We start from the raw sequence: 22535 nt of genomic DNA on the forward strand, positions 1-22535 counted from the left end.
ACCCCCTTTCACAAGACACAAGGTGATTTTTTTTTTTTTTTTTTGCTTTTTTTCATTTCTTTTTAATACAAACTTGGATCTTTGGGTGTGTCCTGCCAAAACAGAAAACAACAACAACAACAGAAGAGAAAACCCAAAAGAGTGAAAAATAAGAAAGAAAGAAAAAAAAAAGCTCCCGCAAGAGGTTCTTCTCCCTCCCCCCTACCATGCGAATTTGCACACCACGGGACCACAGCAGGTTTACAGAATGCAATATACAATCCACGATTTATAATAAAACAGTATATACAATAAATAGGATATTGTTCATTTTTGTCAAACGACCTGTAGATAAATTTCTCAGTGCATACTTGCAGGGGCTCTGGACACCTCGGGGCCCCGCTCGCAACCTCTTGCACACGCTCTCTCTCTCTCTCTCTCTTTTTTTTTTTTGTCTTTTTCTAAAACTGTGTTTTGTTTTTAAGTTTTGTACATTTTTAAAAAGTATTTACAATTGCTGGTTTTGTGCAGAAAGGGCTCACCTTCGGCTTCTGCGTGGAGGAGATGGGCGGGGAGGGGTGGGGGGAGATGGTAGTGCAAGGGGGTACAGGTGGGGTAGGGTGGGAGGCAGAGGGGCAGGCGCTCCTGCCAGAGGACAATGTGGACGCTGGGAGGGGTCTTGGCGTTGGTTTTCTGAAAGCTGCAAAGAAACACAAAAGAAGAGCCAGAAGTCAGTGGTAAGCAGACATGGAGCTCTAAGAATGGAGAGGCTATGAGCAGGACCCCAACCCTGTTCCTACCAGGATTCTGGGAGAAGCTAACCACATTGTTCCTTCTTCCTGAAGACTCCAAACAGCCCCTCGTGAGACAATGGACTGTTTCTGGCCTTCTCTGAACTCAGTTTCCCCATCTGTAAAATAGGTTTGTATCCAAGGCCAGCCTCAGGGGGAAGGTAAAGGAGGCTCTGGGAGAGGAGTCGGGGTCCCAGGTGGCACAATTTGTTAAGAACTTGGGCTCTTGGGGGCAGCTCCAGTGGCGCAGTGGTTTACCACCACCTGGAGCCCGGGGTGTGATCCTGGGGACCCCGGATTGAGTCCCACATCGGGCTCCCTGTGTGGAGCCTGCTTCTCCCTCTGCCTGTGTCTCTGCCTCTCTCTCAATCTGTGTGTCTCTCATGAATAAATAAATAAAATATTAAAAAAAAAAAAAAAAAGAACTTGGGCTCTTGGGACACCTGGGTGGCTCAGTGGTTGAGCATCTGCCTTTGGCTCAGGTGGTGATCCCAGAGTCCTGGAATCAAGTCCTACATGAGGGTCCCTGTGCAGAGCCTGCTTCTCCCTCTGCCTATGTCTCTGCCTCTCTGTGTTTCTCATGAATAAATAAAGTCCTTACAAGAACTTGGGCTCTGAGTCAGACACAGCTGAGTTCAAATGCTAGCACCCCTGGATAGCTCTAGGACACTGGACAAGTCAGTGAATCCCTGTGAGCCTCAGTTTACTCATCTGTAAAAAGGGGATAACCCAACTATCACATAGGTTTGTTTGGAGGATTCAGTGGCTTAGGGGTGGATGAAGCCTGGCACATGAAACATAAAAAAAAAAGAAAAAAAAAAGATACTGATTATACATCATTATTTTCCTGGGGCCTTATTTTCCTATTTACCAGCTAGGTGCCCCAAGTCTCAGTTTCTTCATGCAACAATGAATTTAGTAATTCCTCCAAGCTAGGCTCTGGTGAGGAATGACACAGGGGGGAACACAGGGCTTGAGTACAGCAGAGGCATGAACTGCACACCTGTGCATTTTCCTTTCTTCTAATTCCAGCCCCTTCCCAATCCCCTCCAATGCCATTCTGTTCCTTACAGAGGCAAGGTGACCAGAAAGTCTGTCTGAATAAAGAAATTGCCCTGTGCAATACTATCTGTGTTTGGCTGCACCCCTGCCACCTCCTGAGGCTGGGGAACTTCTAAGGTCCCATCCCTATAATCACCAGACACCAGAGGTCTGATGTACCCTTTCTTCAGACTTCCCCGTCCAGAACCCAAGACTTTGCTGAGGCTGCTGGGAAGATGCCCGGTTATCCTCAAGACCTGCAGTCAGGAACCTGGCCCTTTCGGGGTTCTGGCCCCCTTGAAGAGCCCTGAAATTCCTGTCCCCACACTTGGTGAGTGACCATCCCACCAGAATTATGGGGTGGGAAGTGCTAAAACTGCCTTCTCAGACCCCTTCGCAGAACACCCTCCCTCCCCCAGCCCTGCAGGAAGCAGGCGACCACAGAAAGCCTTTCCTCTCTTGTCCTTTCTTGGCTTCCCTTCCCAACAGGGCCACATTTAAATTCTGCTCAGCCTTGGCTGCTGTCTGCTGGGCAGTCAGCCCTGGGGAAGACTTTTGTCCTGAGGCTGGACTTGCCAGGACTCCCCCCAGGGCCAGGGGAACCAGGTGGGCTCCTGAGAGGTAGGGAAAGCCCCCATCCTGGTCTATCAGCCCAGGTGGCAAGCAGAGTCTGGGAGGGGAAGGGTGGGAGGTGCAGCTCTGTTAAGCTGTCAGGTCTCCTGGGGGGGGGGGGCGGCGGCGGTGAGGGAGGATGAAGGATTAGCTGTAGGGGAGAGGGAAGAAGTGCCCCTGTTAGGGTGCAGCTGTATTATAACCAGGGCAAATGGCAGAAAAGCAGTTCCTGGGGTAGGGGGTGCTGTTGGGATGGCTGTCAGTTCTCCAGTTAGGGTGATAAACAGGAACAGCTGTAGCCATAAGCCGGGTATCATTAGAGCACAGGACTACTGTATCTGGGGGAAGGGGTTCAGCTGGGGGGGATGTGCTGGAGGCATCTATCTGTAGGGCAGCTTTACTGCAGTTGAAGAACAGCTGCCAAGATAAGGAACCTCTATTGGGGTGGCAGGTATAGTGTGCTGGGGTGACAAGTGAGGAGGAGATTCAAGACTGGCTGCTCCAAACCACTCAGCAAGTGGACTGTACCAAACCCCAGCCTTCCCTGCTCCCCCTAAGGGCCCCGGGGCAGGCTGGGAGCCTCTGCACAAATCCCTGTCGCCCCCGCCCCCTCCGGCCCTTAGCCACATCCAGTGACCCTCTCCAAGCCAGGTCTCCATGGTGATCTCAGCCCAGCAGGCAGCTCCTGCCAGAACCATTCCCGCGGTGCCGGCGGCCAGGCAGCAGGGAGGCTTTCTCACCCTCTGCTCAGCCCTCCCAGTCTCACCTTCCTCCTCCCTCTGCCCTCCCTACCTTTCAGGACTGGGCCAGAATCTGGGGGATGGTGGGGATGGGGCCTGGGGAGAATCAGAACCAGAGGTTCCCGAGCTGGGAGAAGGGAGGATGCTGCAGCTCTGCAGAACCCTTGACCTCTCTGGGTTTAACTCCCTAAAACAGAGCTAGTGCTGGGGTGGCAGGCGGCCCCGTGCTGGGCACTGAGGACAAAGCAGAAGAGACGATCTGGCCCCTGCCCTTGAGGGGCAGAGAGGGAAGCAAAGCAGACCCCCCAGCAGGCAATTACAATGTAGGGAGACGGGGGGGGGGGGGGGGGTGTGCCAAGGGGAGCCCTGGGGGGCCCTCAGGGAGCTCAGAGGGGGCACCTAACCCAGCCTTGGCAGGAGGAACTATGGCTCTTCAACTTACTGCCTAGCATGGTGCCCAGCACACGCCAGGGTCAAGAGTGTGTGCTGACTGAATGCCAGAGCAATGACCGGTCTAAGTCCGATCAGCGTGGTGAGGTCCAGCTCAGGTCTTGCACACCTCCAGGACGCCTCCTTAGACCACCCTGTTACCATAGCTACTGGTGCACTTGTCATTCCCTTCCCTGCTCCTCCAGGGCAGAGACCTGTGTGTGGTACCACCACGTCCCCAATGCCAGCATGAGCCCGGGGCCCCAGGACACCAGCCATTGTTCCTGAGACTTAACCTTTTAGTGCCTCTATAATGAACAACTGCAGAAGCGCATTCCACTGAGTCCTTGCGCTCCAGCAGTTTTACCGTCAGAGGTGCCAAGGCATTAACTGGTCTCTGCCTGTCAGTAGGGGCTGGCACCGGGAGCATCAAGGGATAGCTGAGCGGGGATCCACAGTGCTGCAGATCATATATAAATCAGGCTGTCCTCAGAGAGCTGCTCTCCCCCTCAAAAGGAGCGCACATTCATGCATTCATTTAAGGGACCAGCAGACATTTATTCACACCCACCAACTGCCAGGCCAGGAGCTGCGATCTAACCTCCACCTTCTGGTCTCTGCCCTCCAGAAGGGGGTCTTAACATCAAACAAGGCAGTGGAGCAGAAGGCAAAGAGAATGCAGGAAAGTTTGTGACTGATTTGCCGTGCAAGTCCTTTCCCTCTCTGGGCTTCAGTTTCTATATAAAGTTGGGGGCTGAACAGGTAATGGAGAGCATATTCGGGCCCCAAAGGGGTCTGGGGCAAACCACAGCTGCCTAAAGGCTGATCCAGTTAGGTCTGTAGGTCCCTCAAATGTGGGGAGGAAACTGCTTCTGGGGCTCAGACCACACATGACAGATGGGAGACACCCTCTGGGAGGATGTACGGGCTGTAGGGCGTGGGTCTGGCTCTCCTCCCCACTCCAGGGAATGTTTTCAAAATCTGTGTTCACCAGTGACCAGAGGTACTCCTTAAACTCTAGGTCTGGCAGCCATTCCCTCCTTTAGAATCTTTCCCCACCTTCTCCACTGCTGGGCATAGAGGGGGATGCTAATGGGACCAGATAGAGTTCATAGCCATGGTCACCCACCAAGCTTGTGCGGATCTCCCACCTTGCAGAGCTGCACACTGCTTACAAGTCCTAGGAGGCTCTACACCCAACACTCACACTCTCTGCCTTCCTGATCAGAGATGCCTCTGTAAAGACAGGCCCTGGTGATGGGCTATTGACACTGAGTGATCACCAAGGGCCCTTTCTGGCTCTATCATTTTATGCTTCCTGCCAGGGTGGCTGTGTGTCTTTGGGCGAGTTCCCCCACCCTGTCTGTAAACTGGGTGGGGTTGTACTTGGAGAACTCCAAAATCCTAGTTAGCCCAAAGAGTCTGAATTGGTTTATTTATATGCCCCTCCCCAGCCCCATTTTAGGAGCATATCTGAGGACAGTGAGGGTGACAGGAATGGTCTCATACCCACTCCCCAGTGCTTGCCCTTTCTGCTCTCTATTCTCTCTAGTCTACATGCATGTCTTTGACTCAAGGCAAAAAACAATGTCCCAGGCATGATGAGACACTGGGGAAGACAGGGAGTGTGCACAACAATGAGCAACCAGCCTAAAGGGGCCGATGATGTGGTGAGGACATTCTCAGGAAGGGTTGTCATGGATGCATAAAGCACTGGAGATTAAGTGGGCCTGGGAAGGATCCTGGAACGCTTCTTGGAGGAGGTGACGGCTGAATGAAAGATAGGAACTGACAGGTGGGCGATGGATGGTGGGCAGGAAAGGGCAGCCCAGACCAGGGACAGCTAGAGAAAAGGTATAGGGCATTCCCTCCTAAATCCACATTCTGGGGCTGGAAAGCAAGGGTGTGTGAGAAAGACGTCAGGGCAAAAAAGGACCTGAATACCTGGGATACCAGGCCAGCAGCTGTAGACAAGGAGACGGGTGTGTGTGTGGGGGGGGGCGGCGCAGGAACAGGGACAGGGAGAAGTATGAAATCCACAGATGGTAAGCAATGGAGTCACAGGACCAAAGGGGTTTGAACCAATTCATCCAGTAAATATTTGGGGGGGAGGGGCTCCCGACACCACATATTCAGAAATGCTGAAGAACAAGCAATCTGGTGGACACAACGAAGGGAACAGTCTGGGTGTCGAGGCAGAGTCATGGCAGCCATCAATTGCACCGACCCAGGGCTACAGCTTTGGAAGCCTTTGACTTATTCAAGACCCATTTTCTTTTTGTAAAGTGGGTTCCAGGGGATCCCTGGGTGGCGCAGCGGTTTGGCGCCTGCCTTTGGCCCGGGGCGCGATCCTGGAGACCCGGGATCGAATCCCACGTCAGGCTCCCGGTGCATGGAGCCTGCTTCTCCCTCTGCCTGTGTCTCTGCCTCTCTCTCTCTCTCTCTGTGTGACTATCATAAATAAATAATAATTAAAAAAAAGAAAAAAAAAGAAAAAAATTAAAAAAAAAAAATAAAGTGGGTTCCACCATGGACGGGGCTTAAACTCATGACCCTGAGATCAAGACTGGAGCTGAGATCAAGAGTCAGACGCTTAACCAACTGAGCCACCCAAGTGCCCTTCAAGACCCATTTTCTGGCTCCAGGAAGTTCCTGCTGCCTGCCTTGCTCATGGTTCAAGAGGCGGTCCCTGGGATTTCCAGGGAGACTAGTTCAGTCCCTGCCCTGGAGAATGATGCCTACATGGAGACTTTGAATAAACACCTGTTTATAGGCTGTAAACTCCATGAGGGCAGGACCCTGTTGGTCTTGTTCAGTAGTATCCTGGCCCAGGGCAGGTGGCTAGTTCATGTGCGATGAACACAGAATTAACCTATTTCTCCTTGCTCCCTCGCACAGAGGGCACTATGGCAGCAAAAGTTATGACAAAGATGTCAAATCTGCTGGGAGAAAAAGCCATGTCTTATGACAAAGTCATAAGGCAATCTTTTTCAGGTGACCTGCGCTGAGAGGGGATTGGTGTGAAGAACTGCATGGGAAGGGTTTCTAGCTGACCAGGGTCATTTAGAAGCTTGGGTCATCAGGCTTCAGGTCCCTTGGGGTGGGGCCTGTGACTTACCTTGTCTCTGGGTCCCCAGGGAAGAGCCTGCTCAGTTGCTAAGGCCAAAAACTAGGTGGGGTTTCACAGCCTCCCACCAAAGGACCCAAAGCCACACGGGACATAAAGTCCTGCCTAGGAGGCAATAGGGGTAGCAGGTAAAGGGAGGCTGGCTACAGAGTCCTGAGCAAGGAGGGAAAAGTCAGAGGTGTGTGTGTCACACAGACTGAGTGACAGAATTTAGTTGGTGGGAGGCTGCTGTCCACCCATTTACCAACAGATGACTACATGCTTACTGGGGGCCAGGGACGGGGCTAAGGGCTTCATGGGTAATCTCATTAGTTCTCACAAGAGACACAGCAAGGTGATGTGACTCACCAGGTCACATAACTGGTAAGAGATGGAACCAGGCTCTGCACAGAGGCTGCTCTGTGCCTCCAGGCATGCTCCTCGCCACCACCTTCCAGTCTCAGGGCCTCACTCCCTTGGGCTCTTCCGGGTCCACAGGGATGTGGGGAGACGGGAGAGGAGCGTGAGAGGGCATGTTCACAGAGATTACATTTCCAGGAAATGAGGGCTCAGCACAAGAAGGCCTGGCCTGAAAATGGCCGTGGGAGAGGCAAGAAATAGGATGGGAGGGAGGACAGCCTCAGAGAGTGTGAAGAGAAGCCCACAAGAGGCCGGGCAGGGATGGCTGACCCCTGACGTGAGGGCTTCTTGCTCAGAGCCAGAGGCAAGATCAAGTGACCTCTTGAGGTTTCAAGACACAGAGAAACAAAGCCCAGAGCAGCTGGGGCCTGGCCCAGGTCCGGGCATGCCTGCTGACCCTGGTTGGCTGGTGGCCTTGGAAACTGCTTCCTGCTCCGGTCAGGCCCCAGGCTGGTATAACCTTGGAGGACCTGTGACATTTCTCTTGGCCTCAGGTCCATGCCTGGGAGGGAATGGGGAGGAGAGGGGGACTAGAGATTCCTGAGCGCCTTGGAGGGCACTTCCTGATTGCATACCCAGCCCCAGGGTCTGGTAGGGCTGATCTTCAGCCATGAGGGCCCAAGCGCTCCCCATCTTCTACCCCTTTCTTCTCTGGTCTGGAGGCTCAGCACTCAGACCAAGGGGGTCCTCTAGTCCTCTGGCTGGCTCCCCTGAGGGGACTCTTCTAGTATATGTGCTGCTGAAGTGAGCACCTGAGCTTTCCTCTTCTAATTCACAGAGGGGTGTGGCCCTCCCCTTGCCCACAGTTCCCTCTGCCTGGAATGTCTCCCCTCCCCCGCCAAGTCTCTGTCCATCCAAATCTCGCCTATTCTTCAAGTGGAGCTCAAATGCATCTTCTTCCACAGAACCTCAAGATCTGTGTAAAACATCAGACCCAGCAACATTGGTAGGGAGTGTCCAACCAACCTGTCATTTTGCAGATGGGGAATCAGTGGTGCGGGATACAGAGGGAGTAGTATGGTGGGATACCCAGGTTCTTGGGCAGGAGGTGGGCAGTATTGGGTTTCAATCCTGACTCTACCTTTTACTAATTGTGGATCCCCTGGGCAAGGTTCATAGCTGCACCTGCCTCCTCAAATCTCTAATGTGGCAGGGGCAGGGCATGACCCTTTCCTAGCCTGCTGTGAAGGGTCAGTGTGGCAGTGTGGCATGAAGGGTCCAGCACAGACATGTGTCCCTTTTCTCACCAGAAGGTCTGAAAGAGGACCTCTGACCCTAACACCCACCCCCTGCCTCTAGGCACCTGCTGCTTGCCACTAGGTGTTTTCAGGTTGCATCTTAGGTTCCTAAGGTGGATGCTGAGCTCCAAGAGCAGGAACCATGTCTGCTTTGTCTCCCCTACACCTGGCGCTGGGATGGACATCGAGGGGCTCATGAGGTGGGCTAAGCCAAACCACTGCTTCTCTGGTGTCCCATGTCAGAATGCTCACTGCCCATTGGCAAATGAGCAGATCTCCCTCCAACACTTGCTCTGCGGTCTGCGGTGTGTGTGTGCCTGGGGTGGGAGCCTTCTAGCTGATAACTTTTCAATGGCTCCCCACTGGTCTTGAAATATACTTCAAACTCCTTCCAAGGCCCTGACCACCTCACCCGCTCACTCAGTGTTACTGTCCTTTCTTATCAATGCCCCAAGGTTGACCTCCTTCCTGCCCCAGGGCTTCCCCCAAAGCCGTTCCCCATGCCCAGAATGCTCTTCCCACTCCCTATCTAGCTGATGCCCCTTCAGCCTTTAGGGATCAGCTTCTGGATCAGGTCAGCCTGCTGCAGGCTCCCATAACCTCCTAGCTTTTCCTCTTTCGCAGCCCTTCCTATGCTAAGTGCTACCAAATGCCCCGCGTCATTCTATACACCATCTCTCTCTAAACTGGAAGCCCCCTGAGGGCCAGGACCTCATCTGTGGTGTTCACTGTGGTGCCCCCCAATGCCTGGTTCATCGTAGGTGTTGGACAGATGTCTCCAGAACAACTGAATGCATTGGTCCGAGGACAGTGCTCTCAGCTCCCAGCTCTGAGTGGGGAGTGTGGCCAGAATGTGGGGCTGGATGGCATCCCAGTTCCTCCTGTGTTCAGGCCTCACTAGATGGTTCCATTATGTATCTCACTGAGCTGTGACCTGCTCAAACACCCAGCCCCCACACTCGTTTACTTTCCCATCCAGAGCCCAGGAGGAACGGTTTTTGGATTATTTCACATTTCTGGATTATCCGGGAGACATCTCCCCTCCAGTGAGAAGGATCAAGAGTTTGACATTTTAAACCCTAAGCAGCTTCTCCCTGGCCTGCTTCAGATCTGCAGCTCTGCTGCTTGCAGTGAGACGCATGGGGAATGGAAGGCCATTTTAATCTTGGCCTGGCTTCATTAGGAGGAAAATATGCTGCCAAAAAAAAAAAAAAGTTTGGTCCACTGTCTATGCCACGCAGAATTGCAAAACCTAAGAGATTATCAAAGTCAAACTTCTTGATCAGATGGGGAAACAGAGGCCCAGAGCTGGGGGGAGTAAAAACATGGTCAAGGACATGTATGCGCTGACGGCCAATTGGGGAATGGTGTTTCCTCAGGCCTCCTGATTCCCACATGCTGCCCTTTGCCACCTTCAGCCACCAAGGGACCTGGGGTCAGGCAGAAAGGGGATAACAAGTTTCCACTGACATGACTTCAGGACCCTGAGTCACCCTGGCCTTGAATGACCTCCTCAGAGCAGGGATGGGACTTTCCAGGAGCCCTGCTATTCCTTCTCCAGGAAGAGACACTCCCAGGAGGCTGCAGTGGCAACAGAGGTGGAGGATGAGGGGCTCAGACAGGCCCTCAGCCCACTTCCCCACCACCCACTCAGCACCCACTATATCTGAGGCAATTTTGTGACATGTCTGCTGTTCAAATAGTGGGATCTGATGGGTCAGTGGTGGCTGTTATTTCTGGAGCAGTTTGTGTTTCAAGAAAGTGATTCTTCTGACCCTGTCCCTTTTTACCACTTTGGAGGCATTTCCCCCTTTTGTGCCTCTGACCACTCTGAGCTTATCTCAGGTCAAAGGTATTGAAAAATAATCTTTGGGTGTACCTCGAGAAACTCGGGGGGATATTTTAGGCCATTGTGTAAAGCCCTTGCAGAGTGTGACCAAGATGTAGTGACCACACCCTCATCCTGGCCCTTGCCAGACTGCATCTTGAACTAAATGAAGCTCCTAGAGAAACAAGCAAGCCTGGCTAGGTCGGTACCTCGGTTGGGCCCTGGCAGTTAAATTACCCACCCTGCTTCACCCTTCACTCATCTCACACAGGGTCATGTAAATGCAAGAGTTCAAGTGGTGAGTGTTTCCTGGGATTTGGGCAGCGCCTGCCCCAGACCTAGCAAGGACAAGGGAAATAAACATTTGATGACCCAAACCTGATGGCCCCATCCAATCTAAGGGTTCTCCGACCACTTTAGTAACTGAATGTTCGAGCCTCGGGCTGGGTTCCCCACCTAGGTGCTCCCGTCTTTTCCTGAAGGCTGTCCCCAACGTCTAATCTTGGACTCCTTCCTGAATCCCAACTTCCTATTAAGGACCTATTAAGGTCCCTGATCTTGTCCTTAAACCCTTCCTGCTCATCACTGTATCTCTTCCCTTTGCCCTAACTCTAATGTCCTCATCCTCCACCCCACCCCCTGCCAGGCCTCCCCGCCTGCTCCACCCAGACCCCCAGACTCACCCAGGAACAAAACCTCGAGGTCCAGTCGGCACTTCAGTTGGCACTACAGGGAGGTGACGGTGAATGTGTCCTCAGGGTGAGGTTCCGCCATGGGCCCCAGGAAGCCGCTCTTGGGGCCCCCACCCAGGCCGGGATGCGCCTGTGGCATAAAGCCTGGATACCTGTAGGCGGTATCCTGCAGGGGCAGCAGCGAGTCCCTCGGCACAGGGGACAGGGTCAAGTCACTAAGGAGTGGGCAGCCATAGCCAGCGGCGGCGGCAGCAGGGCCACGGGGCGGGCCAGGCGGCCGGGCCATCTCCAGCGGCTCCTTGTCGGCCTTGGGAGTGGCTGGCGGGCTAGCCAGGTGTGGGGCACTGAGGCACGCGGCCTCCGTCCTGCCCAGGAAGTCAGCCAGCAGCCCCGTACCCACCTTCCCTTCGTAGGGTGGGCTGCGGGCTGCCGAGCCCGGCGGGTACCAGTAAGCTGTGCCCTTGCAGCTGGGGGAGTCATAGTGGGGCTGGCCCAGTGGCAGGTCCCGGCAGCTGAGGTGGGCCTGGGCTGCAGCTGCGTGGCCCAGGCTGGCCCCCTGGAGCCCATGCTTGAGGGGCTCACAGGTGGCCAGCTTTGTGGGTGGTGGCCGCAGCTCCTCCTTGAAGCCCAGAGTGGGTGAGCAGGTGGGTGAGTACGCCTTCTGCAAACCGGCATCAAACACCGTGGGCGGGTGGGCCAGAGGTGGGAAATGCTTGCCATCTAGCTCGGGAGCACCCAGGCTAGGCGAGTCGCAGTGGAAGCCTTGGCCGAAAGTGCCATCGGAAGGAGTGGACGGGTTCATGGAGTAGGGTCCCATGAAGTCACAAGGGTCTCGCTCACCCACACCGAAGGCCCTCGACTGGGAGGGCAGTGGTGACATGCTGCTGTCCCCACTGTAGTAGTCCAGGCCAAGGTCTGGGCTGTCCTGGAACAGGGGGTTGACTGGCTGTGGCTTGGGGATGAACTTGGCTTTGGCTGCTGCACCGCCCCGCTCCTTCTTAGCTGAGCAGGCCCCACCACCCCGTCCACCCCGCGGCTGCCGGGGCCCGGTGCTTCGTTTGGATGGGTAGCCTGAAGCAGTGGCCGAGGCGGATGACGCGAAGCCCAGATGTGAGGCCTCGAACAGGTCCACCTTCTTCCGCCGTCCACGGCCCGGCTTGGAGCTGCTCTGGAAGAGGACGCTCTGGTTCCAGTTGTAGCCGGGGGCAGAGGATGCCTCGTTCCAGTCCATCATCAGTTTCTCCAGGCTGGACAGGCTTGACTGGCCCTCACTGCTTGAGGCCTCGCTGTTGGCGCGCCGAAAACCGCCGCCGACTGGCTGATTGAACTGGGTGCTGTCAGAGGATGACTCGGAGAAGGTCTCGGACACAGCTGTCTGCTGCTTCACCTTCTGCGGCGTGTAGTTGGAGATGTCCAGGATCACGTTGGGCTCGCTGACATGGCAGTCGAAACCAGGATTGTAGAGCTGACTGAAGGCCTCCGAGGCCCAGTCCAGGCCTCCATAGCCCTGCCGGAAAGGCCACTGAGAAGCCCCCACAAACTGCCGACAGTTTTCAGGCGAGGGCTGGAAGGAGGAGGAGGAGGAGGAGGCGGCAGAGGCAGCGGAGGTGGCAGAGGCTGTGGTGCCCTTGGGTACCATGTAGCCACCGGGGGAGACGGTGCTGGCCCGGCTGTCACAGCGCAGGGGTGTGGGGGCTGAACCAGAGAAGGGGGCCTCAGAGCTGTTGAAGAAGGAGGCCTTGCTGGGTGGCAGGCAGGGGCCACCGGTAGGTGGTGGGGCGTAGCCGGCGCTGTGGGCGCTGCTGGGAGAGGCAGGCAGGCTATTGCCACTGCCATAGGCGAAGCTGCAGTCCTTGCTGTTAGCACAGTCCTGGCCCGTAAAGGGCTTAGCTGGGGCAAAAACGCTTTGTCCGGCCCCGTAGCCACCATACTGAGGTGGGTAGGTGTTGGCGGGCGGGTGGGTGGTAGGTGAGCGGGCCACGGCCGAAGGCGGGGGAGCCAGTTTCGGGAAAGTCTCGGCCGCCCGGCAGTCGGACGTGGCTGGAGTTATCCCATAGCTCGCTGCCCGGCCAGGCGGGAAGCTCTGGCGAGCGGACAGGACAGGCTGGAAGGAGGGGTCCGCACCAGCCCCACTGCTGCCCACAGCCACTGGGCTGGCCTTGGCCCCCCGGCTGGGGAAGCTGGCCAGGCCCCGCTGGGCCGGCAGGGTGCTGGTGGGGGGTCCCGCGTAGGTGCCCGATGCCTTCTGGGACTCCGGGCGAGAGGCTGAGAGGGCAAAGTCTAAGAGGTCGGAGGAGTCATCCGAATCCAGCAGTGAGCGAAAATAGCCGGTGAAGAGGTTCTGGCGCTCCTGGCTGAGCTCCGTCTGGCCCGCGGGCGCGCCGGTGCTATAGTAGCTGCCTCGGCCTGACGCCCCGCTCTCTAGCCCAGTGGAGGCAAAGGCCTGGGCCTCGGTCCCCTGGAACCCGCAGTTTCGGCCAGCTTGCCCGCCCGGGTGCCCGTGGTGAGGGGCCCAGCCACCACCCTTGTCCCCGGCCCACTCAGCGCCTGCCTCCCCAAAGCCGGGGCCGCTAGGCACCTGCTCTGGGAACAGAGTCCCATTCTTCCGGGACCGCCTCTTGCGCTTGGGCTTCCCGGTCATGGCGTCCACCTCCCCCCGGCCCCGTTTGCGCGGGTGCCCCAATTCGGTGAGGCTGGGACCCCCAACACCAGCAGCCGCCACCGCCACCACTTTCTTTTTCTTGCCAATGCCCTCAAAGAAGTCACTGAAGGAGCATCGGGCTGCCTTGGCTGCATGGCCCCCACCCCGGCCACCAAAACCGCCTGCTTTCCCACCACGCCGTCGGAAGCCCTGCACACGGTGCAGGAAGTGGGAGATGCTCTGCGTGTCGGGCGCCTGGTGTACCGACTCGGGCTCGCTGGGTGTCCAGCAGCGGGGGGGTGAGCACCGCCCGGCACACTGGCTCTGGCGGTTCAGGAAGGCCAGCTTGGCGAGGACATCGGAGTACTCGGCCTTACTGTCATTGGCGTCTGCTGCGTAGGACGGCTGGGGAGAGGCCAGCTTCTGCTTCCGCCGCCGCCGTTTCTTCACCTCTGGCATGGCCATGGCGGCTGCGGCCACAGTTGCCGCTTCAGCCGCTACCACTGCTGGCTCCTTGGGCTTGCCAGGACCCAGCAGCAGGTTCTTAGGGGGGCGGCCGCGTTTCCGCTTGAGAATAATGGGCATCTCCCCAGGTGGGAAGACCACCACCACGTTCCGGCCATTGTTCTTCATCTTCAGCAGCGGGGTGGGCTCTGCTGACACGCGCAGGCCCAGCTCCTTGCCCTCCACGCTCAGACTGCTGCTCAAGGATGACACCTTGTATGTGGTCTTGTTCCGCCGCCCCAGCGAGACGGGGATCTTGGCCATCTTCACCACCATGCGCCGCACTCCCCGGCACTTGCCTTTGCGGGTAGGGACCACTGGAGTCTGGGAAGATTCCGGCTCCAGCTCTGGGACTGGGCCTGGGCCCGGCAGGGCAGGAGGTGGTGGTGGTGGTGGTGGTGGCGGGGGCTCGGCCAAAGCGGCCGCCAGCCCCGTGGGCATAGGCAGGGGCAGCAGGCGGCCCTCTGGTCCGGCGTCTGCCTTGCGTCCCCGTCCAGCTTTCCGTCGGCGACACAGGATCTTTGGCCTATCAGTGCGCCGCAAGGCGTACTTGGGGTGACCCTCAGGCCCGTGGGGGCCATGGGGCGAGCACAAGTCCAGGCGCAAGGGCTCGGCCAGTGGGCAGGGCCCCAGGGGCTGCTGAGGCTCCAGGCGGCGGCCAGGGACGTCAAGCAACTTGGGCAGAGGGTCAAGTGCCTGAGGGTCGAGCAGCTGCGACTCTAGGGAGTCAGGCAGGGTATCCAGGGCCTGTAGAGCCAGGCCTGGCAGCCCCAGAGGATCAGCGAGAGGTTGCAGGGGTGGCAGCTCCAGAGCTTCCCCAAGTGGCTCTAGGGCCTGTGGGTCCAGGAAGCGGGGCTGGGGGTCCAGAAGCTGGGGCTCTGGCTCGGGAGATGGTGGCTCAAGGGCCTGGGCCTCCAGCAGCTGGGCCTCAGGGCAAGTCAGGGAGGCCAGCTCACTGAGGATGTCGGCGTCAGCAAGTTCCGAGTAATCAGGGCCGTCTGGCTCAGGCTCCGGGGGCAGACCGGTGGCCGCTGCTGTGGCTCCGGGACTATGGCCTTGGCCAGGCTGGGGACTGTCCCTAGGCTCGGGCTCCGGCTCATAGAGGGGGTGGCTAGGCCTCTCGGACTTGGCATGAGGGGCAGCCCGCTCCTCAGGGCTGCGGATGCTGTTGGCCAGGCTGGGCGAGGAGAAGAAGCTGTACTGAAGGTCACCGGGGGGCGGGGCAGGTGGGCGGCTGAGTCTGAGGCCACCGCAGTCCAGGTGCACGCCGCTGTGCTGCAGGTCCTGGGAGAGCCGGGTCAGGTCCTTCATGATGTCAATCAGCTGCACCACTGGACGCAGGTTCACCCGCCCGTTGTCCCAGCGACGTCGGGAGCTGTTGCTGTCTCCCGCAGGAGTGGGGCAGCGGGCCTGGGAGACGGGACGGGCTGCCCTAGGGGGCAGCGGGTCGTCCCCCTTGGCAAGGACTGGTGGGCGCCGGGTGCTGGGGTCCCGGCGTGGGGGTGGGCGTGGGTTCTCGGAGAAGGTGTGGGCGAAGGCCTTGTCAGGTGGGCTGGCAGGGGGCCGGGTGGGAAGCAAGGGCCGTGGGGTGGGGGGGCCACCGGGGTAGTACTTGGGCTCCCGGAGGTAGTCAGGAGAGCTGCACACGGCACTGGAAGTCACCACCAGGCCCTGGGGCTTCACACGCATCCTGACCTTGTCCTCCGCGGGCCGCCGGGCGGGGCCGGGGCTGACATGAGGGTGCGAGAAGCCGGGACCAGGACCTGTGGGGCAGGACGGGCAAGAGAGCCCTCACCGAATGCCTAAGACCTCAGCTTCCCACATCCTCAGTGAGCCCCCTGCACCCCTCCTGTGAGTCCCCTCAAGTCTGATCCCCTGGATGATCTCTGCCTTTTCCCAAAACCATCACATGCACCATGAACCCCTGAGGGGCCCCAGTTCCGCTACTGGACAGCTCACCCACTTCTAGACCCTGGCTTTGGGCTCAGGGGGAAGCCCATCAGCAGGCTGGGGCAACCGTTCCAGATCCAACTTAAGGAGGGGGCCAGGAAATCCTATAAAGCGCATGATCTCTTCCCTCACATCCGCCCCCCGCCCCTGCCCCATCCCCAGGGCTCTAAGAGAAGCCTGGCCACTCACCCTCGGCTCTGCCGCCTGGGCTGTCACACTGGAGATCTCTGTGGGCAACAAGATGGGCAACAGGGGATCTGAATTTTCAGGTGGCCACAGCCCAACCACTCACCACCCACAGGCCCGGTCTCCTCCACAAACTTCCCCCGGCTCCCCTGGCATCCCCACCAGTGCACACACCCGGCTGACCTGGGAGAGAGAGGGCCCCCGTGCCCGGGGGCTCTGCCAGTTGCTGGCTGTCAGCTGGGGGTGCTGTGGAGCAACTTCGGCCTGAGCCCAGGCCTCGGGGCGTGGACAGCGCCTGGAAAGGACCATCGCAGCTCAGGTTTAGTGAGCACCTACTGCGCGCCAGGCACTGGGCTGGAAGCTGTCCAGGCATCGTTTCATTTAATTCTTCATACAAATCCTGTGAGGTAGGGGCTATTAATAACCCCATCTTGCAGATGAAGAAATGGAGGCTCAGAGATGAAGCAACATCATTCATTCATATACTCATTATTTATGGAGTGCCTACTTTGCACAAAGACCGGGTAGACAAACAGGGATCAGATAATCATACATGATTTAATTATTACTGGGATAAGAGCTGCAAAGAAAAAGTGAAGAGTGCCTCAGGTCAGAGGTTTGACAGTCATACTAGGGAGTCAACAACAATAAAAGCTCACACTTGGGGGGTACTTTCTCCATTGCCAAATGTTGGGCTATTAATGAGCACTTTATGTGGGTTATCTCATCTAAGCCCCGTGTAGACCTGAGATCAGTATGATTATTATCCCCACTTTTACAGATGAGGAAACCAGCCACCGGAAGGGGGTGAGCACCACGAAGATAAGGACTTTTGTCTGTCCACTTCTGTGTCTATCTCCTAACGCCCTGATCAGCACGTGGCCCACAAACATGCTTCAAAAAATATTTACTATTTCTTATGAATAAATGAACTAGGTGCACAGAGCCATTAGCCCTGCCTTTTCCCATGTGTTCCCTCTTATTCATATTCAGACCCAAAGGTGGGACCCCCAGAAGGGTGTGGAGAGAGGATGAGAGACAATCGTGAGGAAAGGGATATTCTCTGACCTCTCTCCCATCTTTATCAGAGAGCCCTCTCTGATCTCTCCCCCTACTGCACCTATGGCCATAATCTGGCCCCTGCCGTGCACTGAGTCCTCTCTATTTCCCCTTCACCCATTACTGGTTGCACCAGGTCACCAAGCCAGTCATCAAGACTGGCTTTTCGGTGCGTCTCCCCCACAGAATGTGGGCCCTTCATGGGTAGGAACTGCTCTGTCGTTTAGCACTGTATCCCCTGACCCTAGGGCCTGGGCTTTGGATGCTACATAAATATTTACTAACTCCCTGAGCTGGTCAGGGCACAACTGGGATTTAAATCCAGGCATGTCTGACTCCCAAGGGAGCCTGGGGACTCAGTGCCCTGACCACTGGGAGGGTCCTAAAGATGGACCCCGATCAGTCCTTACTGTTCGGCTCTGACCTGATTCCCAGGGTTCACCGCCCACCCCCCCAGATGTGTAGACTCCCACGGGATGCCATACTGCCCAGGGCTGTCACCCCACAGGAGGATCACGGAGCCGACTGAGGGACAGGATGGTGTGGGAAGGAACACTCTTCCACTCCCCTGTGGTGGGCAGCAGTTTGCAATCTACAAAGCACTTCCACACATATGACCCACCGAATCTTCCCAGCAACCCAGGAGGCCTGGTTTATTATCCCTGTGCTCTAGAAGAAAATAGGCTTGGAGCGGTGGTTGTGGGATTTGCCTGAAGTCACATAGCTGCTAAGTGGCAGGATTCCTAATTCTGCCCTAAGCCCAAAGCCTTCTTCCCCTCCCAGCTCTAGCAACTTTCCTTCAGCCACTCCTGAAAGTGCTGCTCCTAGAGCTGAGGTCTAATTTAAGGCTGGGAGGAACCTTCAAATCGCCAAGCCATTTGGCTTCCAAACCCTGGGCCTGGGGGAGCTGTGCAACATTCCAGATACCCAGGCCCTCATCCAGGGGAGTCTGACTCACAGATCTGAAGGGACATCTGGGAATCTGTATTTTTAATCAGCTTCCCCAAGGGTACACTCTTCTAGAGCCACCTTGCACTCTTCCCATTTCACAGACAAGGAAACTGAGATCCAAAGAGGGAAAGGGCCTTGCCCAAGGTCACAAGATGTTGCTTATCCAGACAGAACATCCCTGTCCTCTGTCTCTCTTCTCTTGCAGTTCCCAGGCCTCAGCTGCTCCTCACTGTCCTGCCCCCTCCATCACTCAGGGTCCTGCTCTCTCCCAGGACTAGCTGCGGACTGTGGACTGGCTCCTCCCAGGCCAGGCTCTCTCACCCGTTGGTCCTGCAAGAAGGGCTGTGGGTGACTTCACAAGGGAGGGAAGGGGCTCAGGCTGTGGCATCTCCAAGCCCCATTTTCAACAGTACCGCTGACCCGTGGCTCCTGAGAGTCTTTGAGATGCCTCCCTTCCTGAGGGTGGGGCTCCCCAAGCCTCCCTGCCCTGGAGACCTCCCACTTGGGGCCTGAGGGTGTGATCTTGGCAGAAGAGAGAAGCTCCTCTCCAGTGGTTGCTTCTGTTCCACCCACCCGTGAAGACCTTTGGGCATGTCCTCCGGCCAGCCCTCCTGACTCTGTCCATGGCTCTCTCTCACAGCCTCCAGGATCTGAGGGAAGCAGCTGGCTCCCCTCCCCACCACACCCAGGCAGCCATTTTCTTGGACCCCTCCCAAGGGCACCACCTATCCCATGTCTGTGAACAAAGTCAGAAGGGTCCTTGTGTCTGACAGTCTGCTTCTGGGTCAGTGTGTCTGAGCCTGCCTGTGGGGACACCAACCGGCTGGGAGGGGGCTGGGGGCCCCAACCTGCAGAGCACGGTGCCGGGAAGCGCCAGCCCACATCCTTGCGTCCCCCGCCCCACCCTCCCCCGCTGCGGCTGTGACCACCCCACCCCTTCCCCAGCCCGCCTCCCCCTCCCCCACCCGCAGCCTCCCCAGGGGAGCCAGGCTGCCAGCCCCAGCTCTCACTTCCGGCCTCATGACCCTCTCTCCAGCCGGCACACTCCTCCCCCCACACCATTTCCCTCCCAGCCAGGATTGCAGGCCCAGGGATGTCCTCAAAGGGAAAACACTGTATCAAAAGGGACTACTATAGCCTCCAAGAGCCCCTCCCTATCACCTCCCTTCGGGGCTCCCCCGGGATCTGCCCCCCTGGGGATCTGCAGCACCCCTCTCAATCTCCTTCAGCCCCCTCCCGCCCACCCACTCGTGCCCAAAGATTTTCTGCCAACCTGACTCCAGCCCAAAATCCTACCAAAGAGAACAATGATGAAAATAATAACAGCAGCTGTCACTTATTTTGGCATTAGTGGCACAGAGAGGCACAGAGAGGTTAAGTTATGCCCCTGAGGACAAACAGCCAGGACGAGGAAGAGCTGGAGTCTGAATTTAGGTGTGTTGAGCTCCAACAAAGCAAACTTCTTCACTGTCCAGAGTCAGCACCCTCCCCTGCAGCCTCCTCCAACAGTCCCGATCCTCATCACCAGTTCTAATTTTTGACTTCTAATCTACCCCCTCCCAGCTTCTTCATCCCCTCCCACCTCAGTCATCTAAACGCACTACCCTCCCTCGCCACTAGGTGTCCCCTTAGAGCCACCGATGCCCCCAAGGGGAAGCAAGTCCCGCCTGGCCTCCTGGAGTCATCAGGCCCCCCCTCTACGGTATAGCACACCCCACCCCACCCTACCCCTAGCTACACAGAGCTCCTTTGTGCAGCCCTCGCCCACCCCCTTCCTGCCCAGAGCAGGGCACCTGGCAAGCAGGTCTTCCCTAGACCCGCCCCCTGCCAGCCCCCTGCCCTGGGTGCCAGGTGTTGCGTCCACCACCGCCAGCTCTGGCTGAACCTGAGGGTCACCCTGCCGGGCGGCCCTCCCTTCCTCCCTCCGAGGTCACCCAGGGACTGTGCTTCCCGCCCTGCTCCACCCCCATCCCCTCCTGCTCTTGGCCCTTACAGACTCCTGTCCTAGTCTTTCCTTCTGTCTCCCGGAGGACTCCCCTCCTCCAGCCCCCACCAGGCCCTCCCCACAGCCTCTCACCCCCGCCCACCTCCTTCCCCTGAGAGCTCCTGGGTCCGCCCCCCCCCTCCCCGCCCAGGTCTGAAGAACTCCTCCTCCTGGAAAGTTGCTGCTGGAAAGGAAGTGACTTCAGCGATTTGGCCACAAGGCTGGGCACTGCTGAGCCGGGCTCAGCTGAAGGCCTGCCCAGCCCACCTCCAAAGCACAAATGGAGCCACATGCACACACCACCCACAAGTGTGCACCCAGAACCCAGAACCCTGAACACAAGCTTCCCCGGTGACATGCGGAGAGATCCTGTGTGCACATTCCACACCATCCCAGTGTGCCCACATATCCCCCCAGCATGTTCAGATTGTTGTTTATACACCTCTCCAACATATACCAGCGCCATGCACACATACACCACACTCCAGCATTGCTACACCCACCCAGTCCACACTCCAAATCCTGCACACTCCCCACTCCCGTGTAGTACCTACACAGCCCTCAATGCCCCCCAGCCCAGTCCACTTATATAACTCCTGTATACAGAACGCTGTGTACCTAGGGACAGAGCCCTACACACACCTGCTTGCACACAAGATGCCCCGTGCATTTACAGTTGGGTACACATAACCCTGCATCCTCCCATAACCACACCTCCCACCCTTACCATCCCAGGAGGCCCCACCCCTAGACCTCAGGCCCCAGGAATGCTCTTTTGGAAGTTGGGTGGAGTCCCCAGGCAGGCTGGGCTCTAGGGAGCTTCCTGGAGCCCAGAGGCTTCATGTGTCAGCTCAGGGAGTTGCCTCCGCAGGGCAGGGCAGCCCCACCTGGCCTCGGTGGCTCTAGAGCCTGGGTGGGCTAATCCGGGCCAGGAGCAGGGAGGCAGGTCCTGTCCCCACCCTACCTCATCTTATGAGGGTGACTTAGTACACCTGAACTACACAGGTCCTCTTGTCACCTCACCTTGGCCTCCCAGCTCTCTGCTTCCACAGACTCCAGTAGGCAGAGGTCCTGGGGGAGGTCAGCTGCAAACATCAGGCATTCTGCTTTCCATCTCTGCCCTGAGTTCTGGTCATCGTCATAACCCCTTTCTCTTCCCAGTTCTCTCAGGTCAACAAGGTGCCAGGAACAGTACCCAGACTAGGAGGCAGGACTCTGGGGTAGGACTTGCTGTATATCCATGAGCCTCAGTTCCCCTTTCTGGATAATGGGGAGTTTTGAGTAAGTTGGGTTAATACATTTTGATTCTATAAAGGGCCTCTTTTTGGCCTAAGCTGGGAGAAGGGATTCTTGCTAAGACTGGGAATGAAGTCCCCCAGATCCCCACTTTTTGGGGCCCAGGCACAGACCTGGCTTCCCTGTACACTGTTACCTGAGCAGGCTGTGTAGGCAAGGTCCGGCTCAGCAGGAAAGGCCTGTCTTCACCAGTGATTCCACGGTGGTCTCTGCAGCAGCCTGAGAGCTGCCCCGAAAACGGGGCCCTCTGCTCGCACTTAGCTGGGCAGGCTCTGGGGTCCAGGCCAATGGGCAGACAGGTAGGCAAGCTCCCATCTGTGGAAGCAAACACAACAAACACCCCATGCATAAGCATGGACACAGGATAAGCCAGATAAAGGGACCATTAGGCTAGCCTGGACAGGGTCTACTCTTGGATACAATGAGATCACTTACAACCTCATTTCACTGGAGAACTACGAGCCCATCTGTTGAAACTCCAGGTTCCTACTGGGGAGCAGTATCTTTATATATGTAGGTACATACATGGATGAACATGAACACACATGCTATGGTGGAAAGAACTTGACCTTTGGGAGCCAGCCGGTCCTGGGCTCAACCCTCACTGTATGATCATGGGCAAGTCAGTTAACTTCTCTGGCTCTCAGTTTTCTCATCTATAAAATGGGGAGATCTTATAAATGGGGAAAGAACCCTTTGGGGAAACTATATAAACTAACAGCTTATTTAGAATGCAGGTGTGAGAACTGCTGTTCAAGGACATGGTAAATGCAGATTTTCAAGCAGGATGTGTATGCAGCTGGCGTTTACCTTCTCCATCAGCAACTGGTTATGTCTCTTGTTTTCTTGAATATCCATGGCCCTTCTCAACACCCTCCTGCTTCCTGCCTATTTGTCTGCCTTACTGAGGTTTGTGCTGGAGCCCAGAGGGGGTCTGGGAACCAGGCCTCATGGACTGCTTACAGGTTCTGGTTGCCTGGGAATTTGTATGTGTGGCAGAGATCATGCCTGTATAAATGCACCTTTATGAATGTTCAGCTGTCTGGGTAAATACACCTGTATGTGGGCTCCTGGGTCTATTTAGCCTT

The 22535-nt window shown here is 56.8% G+C and overlaps 1 protein-coding gene across 1 annotated transcript; it reads right to left on the reverse strand.

The window, feature by feature from the left end:
* Positions 1 to 18: 18 nt before the first annotated feature.
* AHDC1 (AT-hook DNA binding motif containing 1) lies at positions 19 to 21608 on the reverse strand. The gene is made up of 6 exons (XM_055332851.1): positions 21584 to 21608; positions 21175 to 21236; positions 16341 to 16452; positions 16161 to 16198; positions 10868 to 15784; positions 19 to 679 (listed from the first exon to the last, which is right to left on the reverse strand). Exon 5 carries the CDS (start codon positions 15708 to 15710, stop codon positions 10911 to 10913), a length of 4800 nt encoding a protein of 1599 aa, XP_055188826.1. The 5' UTR covers positions 15711 to 15784; positions 16161 to 16198; positions 16341 to 16452; positions 21175 to 21236; positions 21584 to 21608; the 3' UTR covers positions 19 to 679; positions 10868 to 10910.
* Between the last annotated feature and the right edge of the window lie 927 nt (positions 21609 to 22535).

This window comes from Nyctereutes procyonoides, unplaced genomic scaffold, assembly GCF_905146905.1.
Source record: "Nyctereutes procyonoides isolate TBG_1078 unplaced genomic scaffold, NYPRO_anot_genome, whole genome shotgun sequence".
Classification (NCBI taxonomy): Eukaryota; Metazoa; Chordata; class Mammalia; order Carnivora; family Canidae; genus Nyctereutes; species Nyctereutes procyonoides.

What these genes read in the sequence shown, in the direction of transcription:
- AHDC1 (XM_055332851.1), bottom strand. Translation starts at nt 15,710, where the DNA reads ATGCGTGTGAAGCCCCAGGGCCTGGTGGTGACTTCCAGTGCCGTGTGC.